Here is a 21,392-nt window from a genome sequence, read left to right on the forward strand (position 1 = left end):
ATCCATTCATGCACAGACCTGGCCCTGATGCACAGGAACCCTTGACGGTTGGCAGATATTAAAGCAGCCCCCGCAGCGCTGGCTACACTAGAATCACATAAATGGGATGGTGGAAGGGACCGTCCCTCAAGAGGTCCTCCAGTCCATCACCACTAGCGCTGAAGCTAGACTTATACTGAGCATGCCTCTCTGGGTACGTCACACAGAGGCGGAAGCAAACAGTCACCCACAGACATTTAAAGGGCCATTTTCAAAGTTGAGTGGATATCTAGTTGCCCTACATCCATTATCACCAAAGGAGGGGAAGGGTTGGCTACACTGCCATGCCTTGACATCAAGGGAAATGTATTCTATATTTAAGGTAGTGTTGTAGGAGCCCTCACACTTGGAGGTATCACTGTGCATTGCTTAGGAATGCAAGTAGAAAAAGCAAGGGAAAGAACTACCTACCGGGAAAGAGTAGGATTTATTTTCCAGTAGCACAGTTCTAATAACCGAATTCACATTTTGTGTCATTATACTGCACATAGTTTCTTTGTATGCCAAAGATATCAATCAGTGGCTGAGCTAGATTTAGCTAGTGTTTTGCTACTCTTTATGAGGGTGAGGAGTGTTTGCAAAAAAAGAGCCATCATCTTGCCAGCAGTGCGCTACCTTTTATCTAAGATAAACGGGTCTCTGCCTTGGCTAAAAATAGCCCAGTGTTTCTAATTCATTCATTTATTCTTTTCTCCTCACCATTCCTGTCCCTGGCAAGCTGCCACTTTGAAATCAGAATGGAATTCTTAAATGACAGACTTTGCTGACCAGCAGTGTTCTATTCCAGAAGCCAATATCAGGCTGCACCTCAGGTTCAGCATCTCTTTATTAGAAAACAAGAATGGACGAGTTAAATGGCTCTGTAAAGTCCTCAGGCGTATTGTGTAATGGTGAGCAGTAAATTAAAGACACACTGTCATTAAATGGTTGATGAGCCTTTCAAGCCAATGTGGATCTGAGGAAATGTTGGGTAATTTATCATTTCAAATCAAAATGAAGGGAGGTTTGTGCATTTGATTGGTTTTGAGTCAAAACCAGGTGTGTGTTCAGCTGAGCTTAGGACTGATAGCTGATTTTTCTTATTATACAGTGTTTGTATGACAACAGGATGTAGGGAACTCAGTTGAGTTTAGAATCAGTGATGCTAAGCACAGTACAAACATGTGGTAGGACTTTCCTTGGTCCCCAAAGAACTGAGAACTTCGACAGGACCAACAAAGGGTAGAGAAAAAGAGATCACTATTATCATCACGTTTTTTATACAAGGGGCATGGGAAGCTTGAGCAATCTCCCTAAAGTTCACAAAGAATCTGTGGCACAGTCAGGAATTGAGACCAAATCTCCTCTGTATTCATTCAGGTCCTTAACAGTAAGGTCATCCTCCCATCCTCTATGTTTCTAAAAGAGAAACTTGGAAGGCAGGGGGGTGAACCCACTGGAACCGAATTGGGAGAAAATGATTGTATGAAAAAATAAGTGGTCTAAACACCAACACTACTGCTGCAAATAGAAATTCCCTTTCAGGGAATTTTCAGGGATTTGTTGTGTCTCAAGAAATCTGGAGTTCTAAACACACATGATGGTCAAACCCTTGAGATCACAGTCTATGGAATATATGATAGCTATGAAAGTCATCTAGACAAAGAATTATTATACTGTGTGCATCAATAGGGCACAGGTACTGAATCAGTGAATATAATAAATCTGGTTAGGTCACAATTACCTGCAATTTACAAAATATAGAGGAAATAGAACCAAAAATTAGTTTTACCAAAGAGCAGAGTACAAAGTATTGCAATTTTTTTAAAAGTCAATGAAAGCTAGAGAAAATTCTTATGGTACTATCTGTTTCTTTGAGAATCTATTCTGCAACTCAGAAACAAGATATGGAGGCTCTGATGCAAAGTGAACATGGTAAACAAGTAGCATAATTAATGCTAGAAACTGTAACAGTAGCTTGCTGCTTACTGTACAAAACCTAACTTCTTGCCTGTGAGTTACAGAAAGTGATAAACCCATTTAAAGTTCCCACAACAGCATCAGTTTCTCTGCTGAATTGGTTTTGTTTAGTTGTTATAATTCAAATAGGCTTCGGAAATGTGTTCCATACATTAGCTTCATGAGTCACCTAACTACATGTACCAGTTGGTGTAGATATATTCTGTATTTTTTTCAATACATATACATGGAAAGCCCAACAAAATGTCCGAGAAGTGTTTTGATGGTGTTTTTATTATTTTTTAATATTACAGGCAATAACTTCATGGTGCTTAAACAGGAAAAAATTGATACACTATAAATGTCACCTTAGAAGGAATAGAATCATAGCATACTAGAACTAGAAGGGACCTTCAGAAGTCATCGAATCCAGTTCCATAATCTTACGGCAGGATCAAGCACCAGCTATATCACCCCTGTTAAATATTTATCTAATTCTTCTTAAATAGCTCCAGTGATGGAGAGTCTACTATGACCATCCTGTGGACTGAATTCACATTTTATACTAGTGTGTAATTTGTAGTATTTTTGGGTTGTAGAAAATAGATGTGAATTCCCATAGGTCCAGCTCGCCACCAGTAGTGCTATTCACCGAACGTTTAACAAAATTTCTTCACCTTTACTCAGTAAAATATTGGTATTGTCAGAGGCTGAGTAGATCCCTCCTGTGGGCAGCTCAGAGAATCCAAAAGACTGGAGACACTACTATTGCCAGGTTAGCAAGTTTGAGGAATGGATGGGTAAGATAAACATTGAGCTCCGGACATTTTGTCTGGTGGGGAATCAATAGTAGAAGATGCCAATTTTGAAGGAGAAATGATGCAAATGAAGCCCAGATTACAGTCTTAGAAGTGGGGTTGGAGACCTGGACCAATCTGTGCGGAAAGTTAAAAGTCCCAGAGCCATTATTGCTGCAGCTATGTATAGGACAGGACTCTATGCCTTGATGAACTGTCACACAGTGAAGCTGTGCCATATGTAGCCCTTTCTAGCGATTTGCAAAAGGCCAAGTGTGAGGGACTTTGATTTCAGCAAGGCAGCACAATGAGGCCAGTTGACCTTTTCCTTTCTAGACCCACAGTGCTCCCCTAAAGTCCAACAGAGTTGTTTTTGACAACTGAATGGGGTTTTTCACTTAAATTTTTAAAAATCTGGCAAGCTCAGAAAATGTCTGTACAAAAGTATAAAGCCTGATGAAGTTACAAGAAACTGAAAACAGAGACTTTAATAGAAACTGCCAGGCAGTCTTAGCCATAGATGTTAGCGCTAGCTCAGCCCATAGTACAGGTACTTAAGTGAGTGTCTAGCCATATTTTTTGTGTGTTTCCAGGATAGCATCTTTAAATGGCTCCATAACTCCTACATGCAACTCCTTCAAAAGCTATGAAAGGCAGCTCTGTACATTAGGGACTCTTGGAAAGAAAAAGCTGAAGTTTCTTAGTGAATCTGTTTCAGCAATGAGTCAAAAAGGAATAAGGAAAGTCTTTGAAAAGCAAATGTCAAAGATATGTTTAAATCTCCTTATGTAATACGCCCAAAACTTTTTCAGAAAACAAGTGGCTTGGGTTATATTAGGAGAGTCTGTCCCTGACCTTGCCTACTGTCATACAAATACTAAGTACCATGCATATTTTTTAAAAAAACCCTAAAACAAAACAAAAAAAAATCTACCAAAATAAGATACTCCACAGCAAACATTTCTGTCTCCCAGGGAGAGGAGAGAACAAATAACATGTGGGAGATGTTAGTTGCCTCACTTAGGCTACATCTACGCTGCAGCCCTGTTCTGAAATAAATTATTCTGGAAGAGCTACTCCTCTTTTGTTTCAGGAAGAAGGGTTCTTTTGGAAATGGGGATTGTTTTCAAAGGAACCCTGTCTACATGGCTGCTTTTGCTTCCAGAAAAGCCCCTTCCTGAAGCGTGATCACATGAGAATATGAAAATGAGGCACAAAATATGTAAATCCATACCTCATTTGCATTTTCAATTTCGCTCATTTGCATTCCACTTCCGAACGTGGGATGCAATGTAGCCACAGCCACAGGGAATAGCATTTATTTCAAAACAGCTATTTTGAAATAAGCACTATCCCGCATCTTAACAGCAACTATTTTGAAATTGGTGCTATTCCTCCTGCAGTGAGGTTTACAGATTTTGACGTAACACACCCGCTGTTTCGAATTTATTTTGCAATAGCATGTGCATAGTGTAGACAACAGCAAAGTTAAAAATTACTGCTCTTACTTCGGAATAACGCTGCTGTGTAGCGGTAACCTTAATGTGCTACTCATGAGAATGCATTCAGGTACAATGGTGGAACCTCTATAGAACAATGTGGGAAGCCAAGCTTAGACTGGGAAGCTAGTCCCAGTGTTAGCCACAGAAAAATCAGCACTGTTCCATAATAGACACAATGCCCATCTATTGATTTCCACCCATAATAGCCCTCAAATCCATGTATCACAATAACATGCTATGTTAAATAATGTTAACCATGATCACAAAAAATTATGCACATCCCATTATTTTATCTTACCTGTTAGCAGCTAGTTTGTTTGAGATAAACCCTCCTGGAATTTGTGTCACAATATAACCCCAGAAAAATGAGCCATGTATAAGTCCTACTGTCTCTGGATCCCAGCTGAATTGAGCTTTCTGCAAATGAAACAGCATGTTAGCTAAAAGGGATATTTAACATATTGATTCCAAGACAAGTCCTGTTTGGCAGTTGTTTTAAAGAAACCATTTGAGCCACACTTTCCATTGTAGTATGGATGCCATATACTGGAAGGGTCCAGACTACTTCTCAACCACTTACAGCAAGGATATGACAATTGGCTCATTAAATAACGACCTGAAACACCTTTGAGATAATCACTTTAGCTGTGAAGTTTGATCCTGGGGTTCAACCAGGATGGACCCATGCCCAGATTTTCCTTAGTTAAGTCTCTATGCAACTACCTCCTTTTTTTCATACAGATGCTTTGCATTAATAGGGAACTGATCTCTTTCATCTGGTGTGTTAGGCCCCTGGCAGTTACCAGATTTACTCCTGCATCACATCCTTCGTTTTGGCTGAGCTGCATATATGGACCATTTAGTTCTTTTAAGTTTCTTGCTGTGTTTTTATTGTTGAGTCCTTAGATTCCTGTGTTCAGTGACGTGGTGTGGGGCAGGGGGCATGGGATGGCTGCGGAAAAGGGAAGATGGGAATGTAAAATCCAAAAAGGAGACACTCTAATGGCTACTGGGGAGAGAGGGTCCTTAAAACAAACCTGGATCAAATTAGCTAGCTAGGTATTTTATATTAGATTAAAGGTGATAAGGATTATACTCATTTTAAATACGAATAACTGTGGAATCAACATACATGATCTATGGCCTACAGATGTCTGATCAACAGACCCATGCTTGAACTATGCATATCTGTCTCTATTTAATGTCACTGTAGTCAGATGTATTTTCAGTCTGCCTCTCAAAAGCTCTCCCTGCATGAGGCTTTTGTTGTCCTTTGTAAGCATGTACAAATGAGCCTATGTGACATCCTTTGCTTGGATCATCTGTTTATTGATGGCTATTTTGTTTCAGGGTCATCCCCATAGTATGGAAAGGGAAAGGAGCTGAGCTAGGGGGACAGGTAGATACGATGGAGCTAGGGATAGGGTCCAGAGTGACCTAGATAAATTGGAGGATTGGACCAAATGAAATCTGATGAGGTTCAAGAAGGAAAAGTGCAGCATCCAGCACTTGGGACAGAAGAATCCCAAGCAATATTACAGGCTGGGGACCAACTGGCTAAGTAGCAGAGCAGAATAGGGATTACAGTGGATGAGATGCTGGATATGAGTCAGTAGTGTGCCCTTGTAGACAAGAAGGCTAATGGCACATTGGGGTGCATTAGGACAAGCATTTCCAGCAGAGCTAGGGAAGTTATTATTCCCCTCTACTCGGCACTGGTGACGCCACATGCAGAGTATTGCATCCAGTTCTGGGCCTCCCAGTATATAGAAAGGATATGGACGCATTGGAGACGGTCCAGCAGAGGGCAACAAAAATTATTAGGGGGCTGGAGCATGTGACCTCTGAGGACAGGCTGAAGGATTTAGGCTTAATTTAGTTTGCAGAAGAGAAGAGTAAGAGGCAATTTGACAGCAGCCTTCCACTTCCTGAAGAGCAGGGCGGGGGGTGGGGTGGCGGGGTGGTCTAAAGAAGATGGAGCGAGGCTGTTCTCAGTGGTGACAGATGGCAGAACAAGCAGCCATGGTCTCAAGCTATAGACTGAGAGGTGTAGGTTGGCTATCAGGAAAAAACTATTTCACTGGGAGTGCTGTGAAGCACTGGAATGTGTTACCTAAAGAGGTGGTGGAATCGCCATCCCTAGAGGTTTGTAAGTCCCAGCTTTTAGGTCCTGGCTGGCATGATTTAATAGGGTTGATCCTGCAGTGGGGTTGGGGGTTGGATTCAATGACCTTCTGAGGTCATTTCCATCCCTAGGATTCTATGAGTCTATGATTCTAGGCAGGGTGGCTAGCCTTCAAATGAATCTTTCAGAGAGAGCACCCATGTCATTTATACTGGAATTTGGGAAACATCACTAAAACACTACCTCCAAAATAACCGGAAACTAAAGAGTATCCTTAGCGGTGACCTTTAGGGTTATGTCTGTGCCTTTCTCTGTGCTACAAGTTGGACCCAGTTTGGCCTGTTTGAAAAAAAGATCTAACACACAAAACACAAAATAATTTCTAAATTTGGTCTGGAATAGGTCAGTCACTTTAATTAGCCATTCACTCGAACAAAGAGCTGGAACATTGCTGTCATCCACCACTATAAAATTCAGATGCTAGTGAGCTGGGATATTATTTGTGGGTTTTTTAATTGCATTAAATTAACTTTGCAGAATTTCCCCTTTTCTAGCAATGATTTCTAGTTTAAAGCTTAAAGCAATAGTCAGTCCTGAAAGCACAAAGGACTGAACAGTGTTGTGGGTTTGAAAGACCTGTTAGGGGCATCTTGTCAAGATGCAGGCAGGATTCCGGCTTAGATTAGAGTAAGGACTAAACAAAAACTTGTAAGTTCAGTTGGTCCTATTTCAACCTGCCTTTCTCTTCAGGGAGCTCCCACTTTCCCCTCCTCAGTAGATGTATTCTGCTCCTGACCAAATCCTGCCTCATCATGAGAAGCATTCTAAAGATCATGTAAGAGAACAAACACAGAGCCAACATACAGTTCCATGGTCAGGGACTGGCCAAGGGTGGCTACAGGTAGGGAAGAAGCAGAAGGCTTTCTATGTACTTCTGTGGTGCAATTTGGTGCTTGCAGACTCTGATCAGGGACAGTCTCAGAGAGCTAGCCATGTTAGTAGCGCAGAGAGGTAGCAGTGTTAGTTTGTACCTTCACAAAACAAAGCAAGCAGTTCTGTAGTACCTTAAGGGCTAACACTATTATTTATTAGGAATGAGATTTCATGGTAAAGACCCACTTCTTTAATTCTGGAGCAGATTCTGGAATCTGTTTTCCTCTCAGTTCTGTTCCATAATCTAAAGAATCGGAGGGGTAGCTGTGTTAGTCTGGATCTGTAACAGCAACGAAGGGTCCTGCAGCACCTTATAGACTAACAGAAAAGTTTTGAGCATGAGCTTTCGTGAGCACAGACTCACTTCATCATCTAAAGAAGTGGGTCTTTCCTACAAAAGCTCATTACCAAATAAATACTATCATTAGTCTTTAAGGTGCTACAGAACTGCTTGCTTTGTTTTGATCAGGAACAGTTTATTTCCCAGATGGGATGAGAAAGAAGGGGAAGGACAGGAAAGTTTGTGAAGCCACAGCACAATGGGGAAAGGTTCACCCAGCTCCCATTTTCCTCTGAAAACCATAAGAAAGAGGTTTCTTGTCTCTTAGAGCCAGAGGGGTCGAAATACCTGTGATCAAAAGACAGCAATCAGCATTTTTTAATCTTGAAAAATGACTTGGGTCCTTTTTCAAATGTCTACAAACTGGTACAATTTTTTAAAAAGCGTTCATGAAGATTTAGACTTTTTTCCAGCAGCTGTGATGATAAACTCCTGGGTAACAGCAAGGAAGTGCCTGCTTCTCATTAGTGCAGAGCAGAAGACTTGTGTACAACGGCCATGCAAAAGCTACGCATAGGCAGGTAGGTAAGGCCATGCTCTCCCACTACAGCTGGGAGTAATAGAACGCTATGCACTTCCATATTAAGTGGCCTCGGCCAAAAAGCACAAAGCACATTAAAAATGTGAGTTATGACTCAGTACTCCTGTGAACATGTCATCATCCCTATTTCAAAAATCAGTCAAAATGCATGGAAAAGGTAAGTAATACAGCCAGGTTCACACAGAGGGACAGTAGCAGAGCAGGAATGGGATCTAAAACCTTATGGCAAATTTGTAAAGGGATTTAGGCAGCTAGTGAGATTTGCAAAACATCTAGGTCAAAGATACTGAAACTTTTTATGGTGTACTCCCCTTACACTTGTACACACACATATCCTTCAGGAGCAAGTCCACAGTCAGGGCTGGAGCCATGGCTGGGAGTTGGGCCACAGTCAGGGCCAGGGCCAGGGCCAGGAGAGGAGCCACCACTACTTCTCCCATAAAAGCAACAGCTCACCTCTGAGAAGGGGGTATTTTTCTACCTCGGGTAAGACATTCTGTTAACATCTTACATCCACCACTCTGGCTGGGGGACCAGCAACTTTGCTCCTGGTCCCTGGATGACAACAAACTCCCCACCACCACCACCACTACCTGCCTCACTTCAGTTAAGTTACAGACCCAGCCACTGCTGGAACAACAGAAGACAGCAGAAGTAAAGAATCATGGTGGGATTTAAAAACAGATATTGCTGACCATAGCAACAAGAAGCAACAAGTACCTTATAGACTAACAGATATTTTGAAGCATACGCTTTTGTGAGCAAAGACCCACTCCATCAGATGCACAAGATGCACTCGTGAAAGCGTATGCTCCAAAATATCTGTTAGTCTATAAGGTGCCACAGGACTTCTTGTTGTTTTTGAAGATACAGACTAACACAGCTACCTGTCTGATTGCTGACAATGACTTTTCAAAATGAGGTCTTTGTAAAACTGGGCACCCAAATCCAAATTGAGGCAGTGGCCTGATTCTGAAAAGCTCTGGGCACCCTATCACTCCCCTTTGCTGGGTTCGCCGCGTAGAATTAAGACCTGATTTACAAGAAATAACATTTAGGACCTATCTTTAGGCACCTGTTTTTTAAAAGTTTGGCCTATATGCACAATGAGATCATCCACAGTATGGGTGCAAGGATAAATGTTCAGGGCATATTGCCATTTTGCTAAGCTTAAAATAACTAGTTACTACCGAGGATTAGGAAAGAATTTTCCCCTTAGGAACACTCTTAATTATTGTTTATTAAGGAGGTTCCTATGCATTTCTCAGACATATCTAGTACCGGCTGCTGTCAGAGTCAGGATACTGCTCTTCAGGGTTCCCTGTAAGCTGCGCATTTGGGTGGCTGCCCAAAAGAAATTCAGGCACCACTCAGCTGATCAGCGGAGAGCCCACAGCCAACAGCATGCATTTTTATTGGTGGTGCACATCCACACAGGCCTTGGTGCGCATAACATAATTTATTCTTTGCAATGGAAAATTAGATGGAACTTTGCTGCTCTGATCATGAAAATCCTCATGTTTCTTCCCCTTTTAACAGCTTATAAGTTTGGGATATTTCTGCAAAAGGGAAGAAGAAGGGAGAATCAGTGGAACAGGCTGCTATGCCTTGTATACAAATAGCTCCCCATTTGCCAACAGTTATTACAGTTTTCACAGTCAGTTTCCCTTCCCTTTTGCTTTCCCCACTGCAGACCTGGCTACATAACCCTCTTCATTTTGGGGGGGATTGCTCCAGAAGCCCTGTCTTTTAAAGCCTGCTAGGGAGAAGTTTAGAAGCACTGGCATTTGATTTGTCTTCTCTACCTCCTCCCCAACTCCTTTTAAGGAAAAGCACAGGAATTCCCATGCATTTTATCTGACAATATACCCTGATCTATAATAGGGTGACCAGATGTCCCCATTTTTTATAGGGACAGTCCTAATATGTGGGCCTTTGCCTTATATAGGTGTACAGACCACAGCTAGGCAGCCTTGCAGTATGCTGCTGCAGGGCGTGCTCAACCCTGAGCTGGAGGGGGGCCACCTCTGGTACTCGAGCAATTTCTGGGGGAAGTCACTGCAATCAGAGGGTGTTCAGCACTGTCCTTCAACCAATGTATGGCCATGGCTTTGTGTGGAGGGGGTAAGTCTCTATAAATAGGCCCATCTTGGGGATAAGATATTGGCCTGAGACACACAAGACCCAATTCAGTTGATGGCTCTGCTACAGACTTTCTGGGTGACCTTGAGCTAGTCCGTGTCTCCATTTGCCCACTTGTAATAGCACTTCCCTACCTCACCAGCAGGTTGTGAAAAGTATTTGTGAGGTACTTTGCTGCTGTGATGATGGAGAACAAAGACAAATAGATGCTTCTTTACCTGAAGCTCTGGTTTTCCATCAACATAGATTGTGTTGTTGTTCACCATTTCCACTATGGCAACACCCAGATTGCACCTGATGCCAAAAGAAATGCAAAAGCCCAGACCACTCATTATGGCAATGATGTAGCGCTTGGGTAGTCCACAGCAATAGCAGTCACATAGAGGTGGTTTGTGAGTAGTTGCCTGCACAGGCCTTCCCTCTTCAGTCAGTTCAATGTGGTCCTCTTCTATGTTGGTTCCATCAATTTTTCTGAAGAGATATGAAGAAGAAAAGGAAAAATGTGTTATTCTGCCAGTAAAGCTCTTTCATATGTGCATGGCAGCAACACACTCTAATTAGCCCCTATATCCTGATAAGAGATTTAGCTCTTGCTATAACACAGAGAATTAAAAATCACGTATACTTTTAAAGGGTGCTGTCTTCCAAAGCTGCCTGCAATTTTTGTACATACAACCTTCTAAGTCCACAGACCCACACCAGATAGCTGGATATCTAACTTGCCAGCTGTCATTCAAATGCTTTGCAAACACAAATATGGAACCTCTGTTTAGGTCATCAGAAATGACAATGAATTCCGCAAATGAAAATAAAACACGTTACTAATTCTGTCTGTGTTAACCAAAATTACCAGATGTTCTAGATTACACTGAAAACACATACAAAGCTCTCGTTATCTGTAAATATCAAAATGAGGATATTATTAGCCCCATTTTACAGCTGGACAAGCTTGTCCATACATAAGTTGCACTGCTTTAATGACTTCTGTGTGGATCCAGTTTTACCAGTTAAAGAGTGCTTATGCTAATATAGTTCATTGCTATATAGGAGGGGAAGTAAACTATGCTGCTGTAAAGCACATTTATACCAGTATAGTTCCATCCATATTAGGGGCTCTACCAGTGTAGCTGGGTAAAAAACCTTAACCAAAATAATTCTTCTGCTAAAAAGACTGTGTAGACCTGATCCAAGACAAATGTGCTCTGATTTACCCTATGTGCAGTGGCAATCAGTAGCATAGGCACAAACAAAACCCAGATCAGCTGATTCCCAGTTCCATGTCATATCACTATTTCACACTCTTGGCCTGATGGGTGAAACAAGTTTTCTCCCCACGCAGGTTTTTTTGGCATTTTGCTAGCGTAACTTGCAAGACATGACAAAGAATTTGCTGAAGTCTGCATATTTGCAAACCAGGTCAGTCCAGTGCCAAAGGCCGGTTCACTTGTGTTTGTGTAGAGCAAAGTGATTGTTAACATATAAGGGTTTATCCAGATGTTTAAATTTCACCAAAACTAAGGAGTTAGTGTTAATTATATTAGTAATATCATTCTTGCTTATGTATTCCTGTTATAACGTAATGTTTACATTTGTGTACAAACCTATAACTACGTAACCCATCAAAGAAATCTTGTGACATGCTAGTGAAAGTTTTAAGGACTTAAACAGAAAATGCTAATTTCAATGCGATCCAGCAGTTCACATCTGTAACTGGCTTGGTGGTGAAATTTAATCAGAGAACACACCACCAGTTTGCAGTGCCTGCCCTGGGTCACTATTCACAGCCAGTGATCTTGTGACGTGTTTTAGTTTCAGATAATTTTTTTAAGGCAGTCATGCGGAGTATTAAAGTTACATTATCACACAAATATCTGGACAGCAATTTAAAAAAAAAATCCCAATACAAGTGGAGTACAATTTGTCTAATACAAAAATATTGTAATATCTCTTATAAACAAACTTTTTGGTCACTCTCTAATGCTGCAATAGCATTTTCAGGCAGGCAACCCCTTATTCAATATCAAAAATGTTCATGAGGCTCTTACACTTTATAAAAGCCAGCGTCAAAAGTGTATCAACACTAACCATAAGCCTATAAGAGAGGGGGAGAGAGAGAGAGAACGTGTAAAGAGGGTTCTGAAATACTAGAATTTGAAGGGTAAGGATGCACAGGAGTGGGAAAGCAGGCTTTTCTTTGCTTGCAATAATAATACAGTTTTCCATACCTCCAAACTGTACTGGGGGTCATGACCAAACAGAGACACTGCTCTAATAACTTCTTATCCCCCTATTTGTGCAGACAAAAGAAGCTTTTCTTTACTTAGTGCAATTGTCTCTTAATGCATTCGCAGTTAGCATAATTATTAATTCTTCCGGGCAGTGATGGCACCCACATACAGAACTTAGCACCATAAGGCCCCTGTTTTGATGTAGCTGCTGGGTTCTTCAGTACTGTAAATATTAGAAAAGAATAACAGGTTCTGAAGGATACCGTTTTCCCTGCTTTCCTGCGAACTCAGTGTTGGTGAAAAATGCCAAACTGGAAGCCCTGATTAGATCCCATGCCCACGGGTTATCTACACAAAAGATGTCATGTCTGCAGTGACAGTGCAAACCTCCCCCACACTACAAATAATGAGCTGTACTGTGACACCTTATAGACTAACAGATATTTTGGAGCATAAGCTTCTGTGGGCAAAGATGGGAATGCATCTGACGAAGTGGGTCTTTGCCCACGGAAGCTTATGTTCCAATAAATCTGTGAGTCTAAGATGCAACAGGACTTCTTGTTGTTTTTGTGGAAACAGACTAACCCTCTGATACTTATACCCACACTGGTCCTATATCATGCCATGATCGTGCTGTGAAGGGTGAGAAAAACAATCTTATTTTCAAGACTCGCTTCAACGTGAATTGAAATCAGTGGTCAACTCAGAGGTTCAAGCATGTGCTTAATCCAATGAAGCCTTGAGCCCTTGGACAATACTTGCATTACAAAACCTTTAGGTTTATTTTATCTGTCACCTGAAAATCAGTTCTGAAATGACAGATTTAGAATATGACTTTCTTTGCATCTGCTGAGGGGTTACCATGGAAAGATATTATTGCTGTGAAATTAACAGAATAATTTATAAACTACAAGGAAGACCAAACTGCTCTGAAAGGTTATGAAATGTTTTAACTCCTTCTGATAAGAGCTAGCTATTTCCTCCTTCCAGGAACCTGTCCTGTCCTGCAAATATGTTACATCACTCCTATTTTTCCTGTTACTATCCCTTACTGTGTAGCCACTCTCACCCCGGGTGATACGCTTTCATATAAAACAGTTGAACTAAATTATTTGCTATTCACTTAATTCTCTGATAATACGTCATAGTGATGTTGGCCTGGTTGTTTAAGAAATGGCTAATCTACACCATTCCTTAGCCTTTAGGTGCTTGTCTGAACTGTTTATTCACAGCCCAAGTAACCATTGTAATTATGGGATAAGATTAAAATAGACATAATTTCATATACAAAACTGTGCTGTTGTATTTTTAAATAGTCTCATTTGATGATGAGGTTATTTCCTGATTTTATTAGGCTCATGCAAAAATGGGTTTGCCATTTATACAGACAACATTAAGTTGCTTTTTCAACATTCAGTATTAAAATGTAACTGTCTGTTAGTGAGTCATCCATAGCAGCTCTTTGCTGTGTGTATAGCAAAGAAACCGTTCCAGACACAATATATTTAAATCTTGGAAGAAGTTCAGGGCCCCTTTGATCCATCAGTCCTGTCAAAACTTGAACAGTCCGGTAACCATAACAGTACGAGCTGAGTGTATTCCTGTTACCACACTGAAATCAGATACAATGAAATGTTGCCATGACACAAGAAGGCAGGCTGTCTCCATCTGATCTGCCTGTGGCCAGCTGAAACATGCTGAGAGAGCTGTAATACTGTGAGCATTGCATTCTCCTGACGGCTATAACTTTAATTTACCATCTCTAATCAGCAGGTTGTGTTACAGAAAATGAAAATGTTAAATTATGAAGACTGATGCAATGTAAAGTAACAAGAAGGACTGTGGCACCCCAAAGACTAGCAGATAGTTTGAATCATAAGCTTTCGTGGGCATGAGATGCATGAGATATATGAAGTGGGTATTTGCCCAAAAAAGCTTATGCTCCAAAATATCTGTTAGTCTATAAGGTGCCACAGGACTTCTCACTGTTTTTGAAGATACAGAATAACTTGGCTATACCTCTGATATTTGTTACAATGTAAAAGTACTGATTAGTCAAAGTAAGTAAACGTGTTGTCTTCCTCTGCCAGTCTAAGTAAGAAGTTATTGATCAATAAAGTCAATATTTCTAAGAAGTGTTCTTTAATTTGCTTCTACCTGCCTTTTGTGCTACTTTCTTGAAAGAGGTAAAATTTTAATTAAAAGCTGCCTTTTGGGGCAGCTGGCATAGATGAGATGTTATTGTGCATACTTGAAACATCTGTTCACATCTATACATTTTCAGCTGACTGACAACACACATGAACGTGAAAACATTCTCAGTGTTAAACATGATGCTTAGTGAACCAGGAATACTAGTACCTTGGGCAGAGTATTTCTTTCACTTAGTCACAATTTTACTATGGATGTCAGTGAGAGCAGGACTAGCCCTAACAAGACAGAGGGTGACTATTCAGAACACACGTATAGAACAGGAGCCTTACTTAAACATAGGTGTATGCCTTACAGCAGAGGCATAATGCAAGCTGCTTCAGAATCCAAGCAATGCCCTATTTTGTCTTGTTTAATTTGAAAAGATTGCCATAGCAAGTCATTGCACCTGTGCTCATGCCATATTCATCCCATATATCATTCCATTTCTTCAAACCTTCCTCCCCAACACACACACACACACACACCACTTCGTTTTGTTTTTGTTTAAGTTCTGAAAAATAAACCATGAGGCAGAACATTTGGATGCGAGACACAACAGGCATATCTCCACTTGGCATGGTGTCACACGCTTGCTAGCCCTTTTGAATTGGCTCCTCCTTAAACTCAGGAACAACAAAATAAGGTGAGAAATATGGCAGTAATTTAAAATAGGGCTTTGTTTAAAAAATAAATATGGCTTCAGTGACCTCTGTGCACTGCTCCTGAAGTTTAAGTGGTGCAGTGTAAATTATTCATCTTCTAATCTGATCATCTTTCTTCTTGGGGGACTGCCAAGCTTTCATCCCTATTTTGCCTTGCCTTTTACCTTACTTCTCCGCAGACAAAGCCAGGGCTAAGGCTTCGCACACTTCTTCCATACAGGTAGGCAATCCCCTATGGGGAGAACAACAAGCAAAGAATGCTCCACACCTCTCCTGTGCAAAGGTTCCACTCCTTTCAAATGAGTCCATACATGCAGAGATCTTAATGCTGTATGCTGGGGTGCTCTAGCCATGATGGGTCAGATTTACTGCACAAAGTCTCTTGGATTTTCCCCACAAGCTTTCCTAAAGATTAATCCTTCATATATTATGAAAATCATTTCCAGCTCTTCTGAGATGTCCCGTTAGTGTGCCTGCTTCTCAGAGGCACAAGCAGCAGACTTCCAGATTTATTCATGCCTTAGATAGCCATCAAAGCATTTAAACACAATACACCTGGGAGTTTCAAGGATATATTTGTCTCATCATTAATATTCATACACTAAATATTTGAAAATCTATTCAGAACAGAATATCAGTGTAAAGCAAATATTTAGTGTTCACGGACACTGTACTTGTTTGTGTGTAACTTTATTTCCAGTACTTTTCTTCCATCTTGAACTCGGTCTTTGGATTTTTCATACTTAACACTATTGATTAAACAACCTGAATTAACTTTAAAAAGTAGCCTCCAAATTACTACTGGTTGCACTTCTTAAAATCGGCACTCTCTGGTCCAGTAACATCCCTTGTCTGGCAGGATCAGGTAGGCTTTGGGATCAGAGAGCTGGGGTAGGAAGTCAACCCAAAGCAACCTCCTGGCAGCCCTGCAGGGGGCCAGAGCCAGAGCACCAGCATCCCCCAGGCAGCCATGTGGGGCTAAGGACTGAGCACTGGCATCCGGCATTCCCCAGCAGTTGCTTGGGTCTGAGGCACCAGCTGTGGTGGCAAGCCACAGCTGCAGGGCCAGGGACCCATGGCCAGAGGGCCAGCCAGGATAGCCAGGAACTGGCAGGGTGGGGGCTGGGGGGGCGGCATTAACATACCCTGATCCAGCAAGATCCCTTAATCAGGACTACTGAAGTCCTGAGGGTACTGGACCAGGGAGATGCAGCCTGTAAGAAAAAAATAAAATAGAGACGTGTACCTTCATCTTGCTGTATGTATGTATTTTGGCGTAAAAATTAAGCCAATTTAGTAAAGACAGGCAATTGCACAAAAGGATGGAGTAGAATTTAAATACTTTAATTTCATTATTTAAAATGGCATTGATGCTACAGGAATGGGAAAATTATAAACATCTACAATAAATTAGATCAGATTGATACATAGCCTTCACCTGATACAAGGTGGGTGGGGGCTACAGCCCCCTGGGACAATTGTACAAGATTCAAATCTCTCATCTTCTTCTAACATCATTAATCATCCTGAACACACTCATTTTCATCATGGCAACGAGAATTAGCAGATTCATTGTAAACTCGGGCATTCAAATACCAGTTAACTCAAATCCTCATGTACCCACCGTGGAATACACCTTCTGAGGACTTGTCCAATCATTTAGGATTTGCTCAGGTTCTAGTAACTGATGGTCGAGCTCTTGGCATAGCAGCACCAGTGCAAAAACTTGAGGGTAGAGAAGCAAACCCTCTATAAACTGTGATTTGTACCACAGCAGCCTGCCCCCATTTCAAGCAGAAATAAACTACGGTAATCGGAATGATAACACATTGGTTGTTTAAGATGGAGGTTGGAGGGAGCTGCACCAGTGACTGGTCAAAGATAGCTGAGATCTCTGTGGTAGACAAGACCTGACATTGTGCTGTCATGTACAAAGTTTTCTACATGTAATGTAATACACTGGAGCCTTTAAGGGGGTATCACTGCAGAATTTAGATGCTTTGCAAGAGAAAGCCTGTTCTCCTGTGAAATGTAGAAATGTCCGCACACTTCTAGCCCCACCATTCATTAGTCCAAAGCTACAATCAGCTGAATTAATTTCAGGGGCCCACTATACTAGGCTAATCAGGAAAATATTATTATTGCACTTTAAACTAGTTCTATGTTGGAACGGTTAAAGCAATTTCTAAAACTGCCAACAAAGTTATTCCAACTGACCACTAGCCAGTGGAACTTAAATAACATGAATCATTTTCAAATATTTTAATGAAAAGTAGAAGAACATCATTTTCACATATTTTTGTAAAAAAAATCAGAGTAGCATTCAGTATGAAAAAGCCATCATATGTTCCCCCACCCACAATTTTTTTACGGGCTGTTAAACAGCAGCCTGCAATCAGTCATCCACCAAATATGAGAAAATGTGCAATATTCCATGCTGATTTTACAACCTGTCAGAGTGGGTGAATGGGAAACAAAGTCAATGCTAAATATGGTACAGCACAAGCACCATAATAAAAACAAAGTTTATATTTTTAATTTGTGTTTTAAGTGGCAGTGGGTGAACCCCAGCCTAAACAGCTACATGTTTTTATAACTAACAGAAGATTTTTAAGTATACACAAACTATTCCAAGCTCCAGATCACCCAAGAATAAGCTTTGTTATTAAAATTTCACAGATTCTTGATTTTGGCCTGGTTGTAGAGATGGCAAAAATAGCCATGCATTGTATTTTGCTTTTTCATCGTTCTCCCTTGGTACTAAAATTGAGAAGGAAAGAAGCAAATGAACATTTTAAAAAACTTTAAGAGACTTTTCTCTACCTGAAATAGGGTTTGGGGTTGGCTCACAACAAGTTCTGGACAAAATATGAGACCTGCTCCTGCTGATAGGAATTTAAACCAATTTAACGATTCCTGTTATGGTTCAGTGACAATTGGGTAACAAAAAAAATTCAAAGTTTGCATGAGTTTTCCACACAACCAGTAAAAGAAATGCCACCAAGCCACATGGATATGCCACCTGAATGTTAGACCATAAATCCTAAGTAGATTTGTCCACATGGATCAGCAAGAGTCACAACAAAGTGGCTTGTGATTTAGTTGTATGTGCATGTGCCTTGGTGTTTTTCCATGTGTGGACTGTCTGTGTGTGTCACAAGTCAAAAAGCAAGTGCCCAACTTACCTAAAAGACTGGAAAGGAGAAACAAAGGAGAAACTACTCAGGAGTATGCTGCAATGTGTTGACAAGGTGTAGATGTACTCACTGTACCAGGAGATAGGTGAATTCATATCAGTGGTTTCTTTAAATAAATGCTCTCCCCCCATTTGCATGTATATACCACACTGCAGTGTATAAATGAATTCATTTGCCTTTCTTTGAACAAAAGACCAGCACAGATGCACCAAGAATTATATCCCGGAAAGAAAAAGCAGACAATTGATCTCTGTATATAAAAGCACACATAACTTGAACAGAATAAAGCAAGTTAAGATAAATTAAATTACAAATGGACGCCTGGTCTTACAAACATCTAAGCATGTGCTTAACATTAAGCAGGTGAGTAGCACCATTGACGTTTTGGCACATTCTTAATTATCATAAAATATACACATAGAGGAAGTCAATGGACTATCCATCTCTTTAATGTTAGTTAACGTGTAAAGATTTGCAGGACAGAGGCCTTTACTGATGATGATGATGATGATGATAAATAATAATAATAATTTGTACTAATATCCATTTTTCTCCTCTACTGATTAGTTTGATTCTTTTGTGTGTACACTTTTATTACCACTCACAAGTACAACTGTTCGAACTTTTGGGTTATTTTAAACTTCCTAATGAAGGTGAAAATGGTAAACTTCTTTCTCCTCCCCATAATAGACCCCAGATTCTCCTTTTTTTCCTCTCTCTCTTCAAACTACTTGCCCTTGCTAAAATACACACACACACACACACACACACACACACAATTTTCACCAGATGGCTTTTCAGTTATTGGCCAAGGGTAAAATTTTCAGAAGTCTCTAAGCAATTTAGGAGCCTAAATCCCATTGAAAATCACTGGGCTTGTCAGTCAATTTTACCTTCCTTTTTTTTAAACATTTGCTCCAAAAGTTAGCATGCTGTAAAGTGCACAATGATCACCGTTTCTTAGGCAAGGCAAAAGTAGAAATCACCTTCATTAAATATTTAAAACTGTGTTTAACTGTGGTCCTTTTTCATGCTCTACGCAACACTAATGTTTCACAATTCACTTTCAACTCTTCAGCAGAATATACCTTATAATCCAAGAAGTCAATGTTGCTACATTATTTTGTGCTAACTTTTGTATCTTCTCATGTGTGCTCGGCTATTTCTTCTGAAACCTTAGCTCCTATTTTTATTAACAGATTTTTCTTCACATGTTTCCTTTGAATAAACATAACCCTAAAATTCCTTTAACTAGAACAAAATATGGATCTTTTTTGGATGTTCCCATCAGATTTTTACCTTTGCAGATTCCCCAGGGAATCACTAACTGTGGTCTTCACCTCTTCCTTCCCTGGTTTCAAAAATCTCTCTTTCAGGGTATTAAACCCTTCAAAAGGCATCTTGTCTTTCTTCTAAATAAATCCTTTTGGTTATCAGTTATTCACTGCTGCAGTCATATTTGCAATTTTCAGACTTGGGGGGTTAGTGATGATCACCTCGTGGATCTCTGGGGCAACCACCAATTGCTCTAGAAAGTAGTCCAGAAGGAAAGATTCAGTGCAGATCCTCTAAGTCAAGAAAGGCAGGCAGAGCTCCAGTGTGAAATATCCTTAGATGTAAGGGCTCAGCAACACAACTGCTGCAGCTCTACTGTGCGTGTGCTACAGGGCTGGCACCTGGCAAGGAGGAGGCTAGTCCAAAGCGCTGCAGCTGGAGGAGCCGGAGATGCTCAGGTTAGTTTTCCTGGCTCTGGTGCTGTTGCCTGCGCCTCATGTTGACTTGTTCACTCTCATTCTCCCCCCCCCTTCTGCTGCTTCTCTATGCCGAGATCCTGTGCAAGGGGATGCTATAGTAACGGACACAAAACCTGTCCTCAAGCCACTCAAGTTTTATTAATAGGCTCTCATCCAAAGCAGAGGAAAGACACAAAGTTTATTAAACATTTACAAGTTCTCGCTGATGCAGGAGGTGAATTACAGGCGACAGTTCCCAGTCACAGGTTATCCCCCTGTTTAAATGAGCCCTCTTCCCACATGCACCTGCCTAATCTGAGCTCAGAAATGTCTTCCCAAGGCATGTCATTTATTATTGATATCACTAGAGCCTCTGGCAGACAGATGCAGAAGTGCTCTAAAGTGCTGCTCTTCGAATGGGCAATAAAAGATTGGCTGTACATTGGGTGGATTGATTATTTTTATTTCAACACAAAAAGGATGAGGGAGATGGCCCTTTCCCGCTTAGCATGGCTTTGCTATGGCAACATCTTTTCTAGCGTTCAGTTCAGAGTTTTAGCAAAAGCTCTTGTAACGATGCAACTACCTGGAAAACTTCTAGCACCTCCATAGGCAGGGGTGACCTGAAGCAGCCTGGCTTTTGGTAAACACCTCAGTTGTCATGCTTTGCTTAAGAAAACAAATCAGAACAAAAGGGAGGGTAGTCATTCTTCAGCAAAAACAACAAGGGGTCCTGTGGTACCTTCAAGACAAACACATTTAGTTGGACATAAGCTTTCGTGGGATTGAGTCCACTTTAACAGATGCCTGAAGTGCCAACTGCCGTTTGGTAGGGATCTCTAGTCACATGCAACGGGTAAGTTTACACTTACTGGAAGATCGAGTCATTCAGGGTCAATCTTCTGGGGTTCAGTTTAGTGCACCTAGGGGCAAGGTGCTAAATCAAATCATCCGGGCTCTATACTTGGCCCTGGTACTCCCCTTACTCCTTGCAAGATGAAAGGTGGGCAGGAGAGTTTCTT

General features: G+C 40.9%; 1 protein-coding gene across 1 annotated transcript in view; it reads right to left on the minus strand.

Annotated features, from left to right (window-relative positions):
* The window catches only part of SLC17A8 (solute carrier family 17 member 8), a 44,427-nt gene extending 24,390 nt beyond the window's left edge, over window positions 1–20,037 (minus strand). Inside the window, exons 1-3 of the mRNA XM_075002630.1 lie at window positions 19,937–20,037; window positions 10,576–10,828; window positions 4,575–4,693 (exon numbers count right to left, since the gene is read on the minus strand). Of these exons, the coding sequence (XP_074858731.1) occupies window positions 4,575–4,693; window positions 10,576–10,828; window positions 19,937–20,037 (473 nt within the window). The remainder of the gene's footprint in view (window positions 1–4,574; window positions 4,694–10,575; window positions 10,829–19,936) is intronic.
* Window positions 20,038–21,392: the final 1,355 nt, after the last annotated feature.

The sequence above is a fragment of the Carettochelys insculpta genome, chromosome 1 (assembly GCF_033958435.1).
Source record: "Carettochelys insculpta isolate YL-2023 chromosome 1, ASM3395843v1, whole genome shotgun sequence".
NCBI classification, from domain to species: Eukaryota; Metazoa; Chordata; order Testudines; family Carettochelyidae; genus Carettochelys; species Carettochelys insculpta.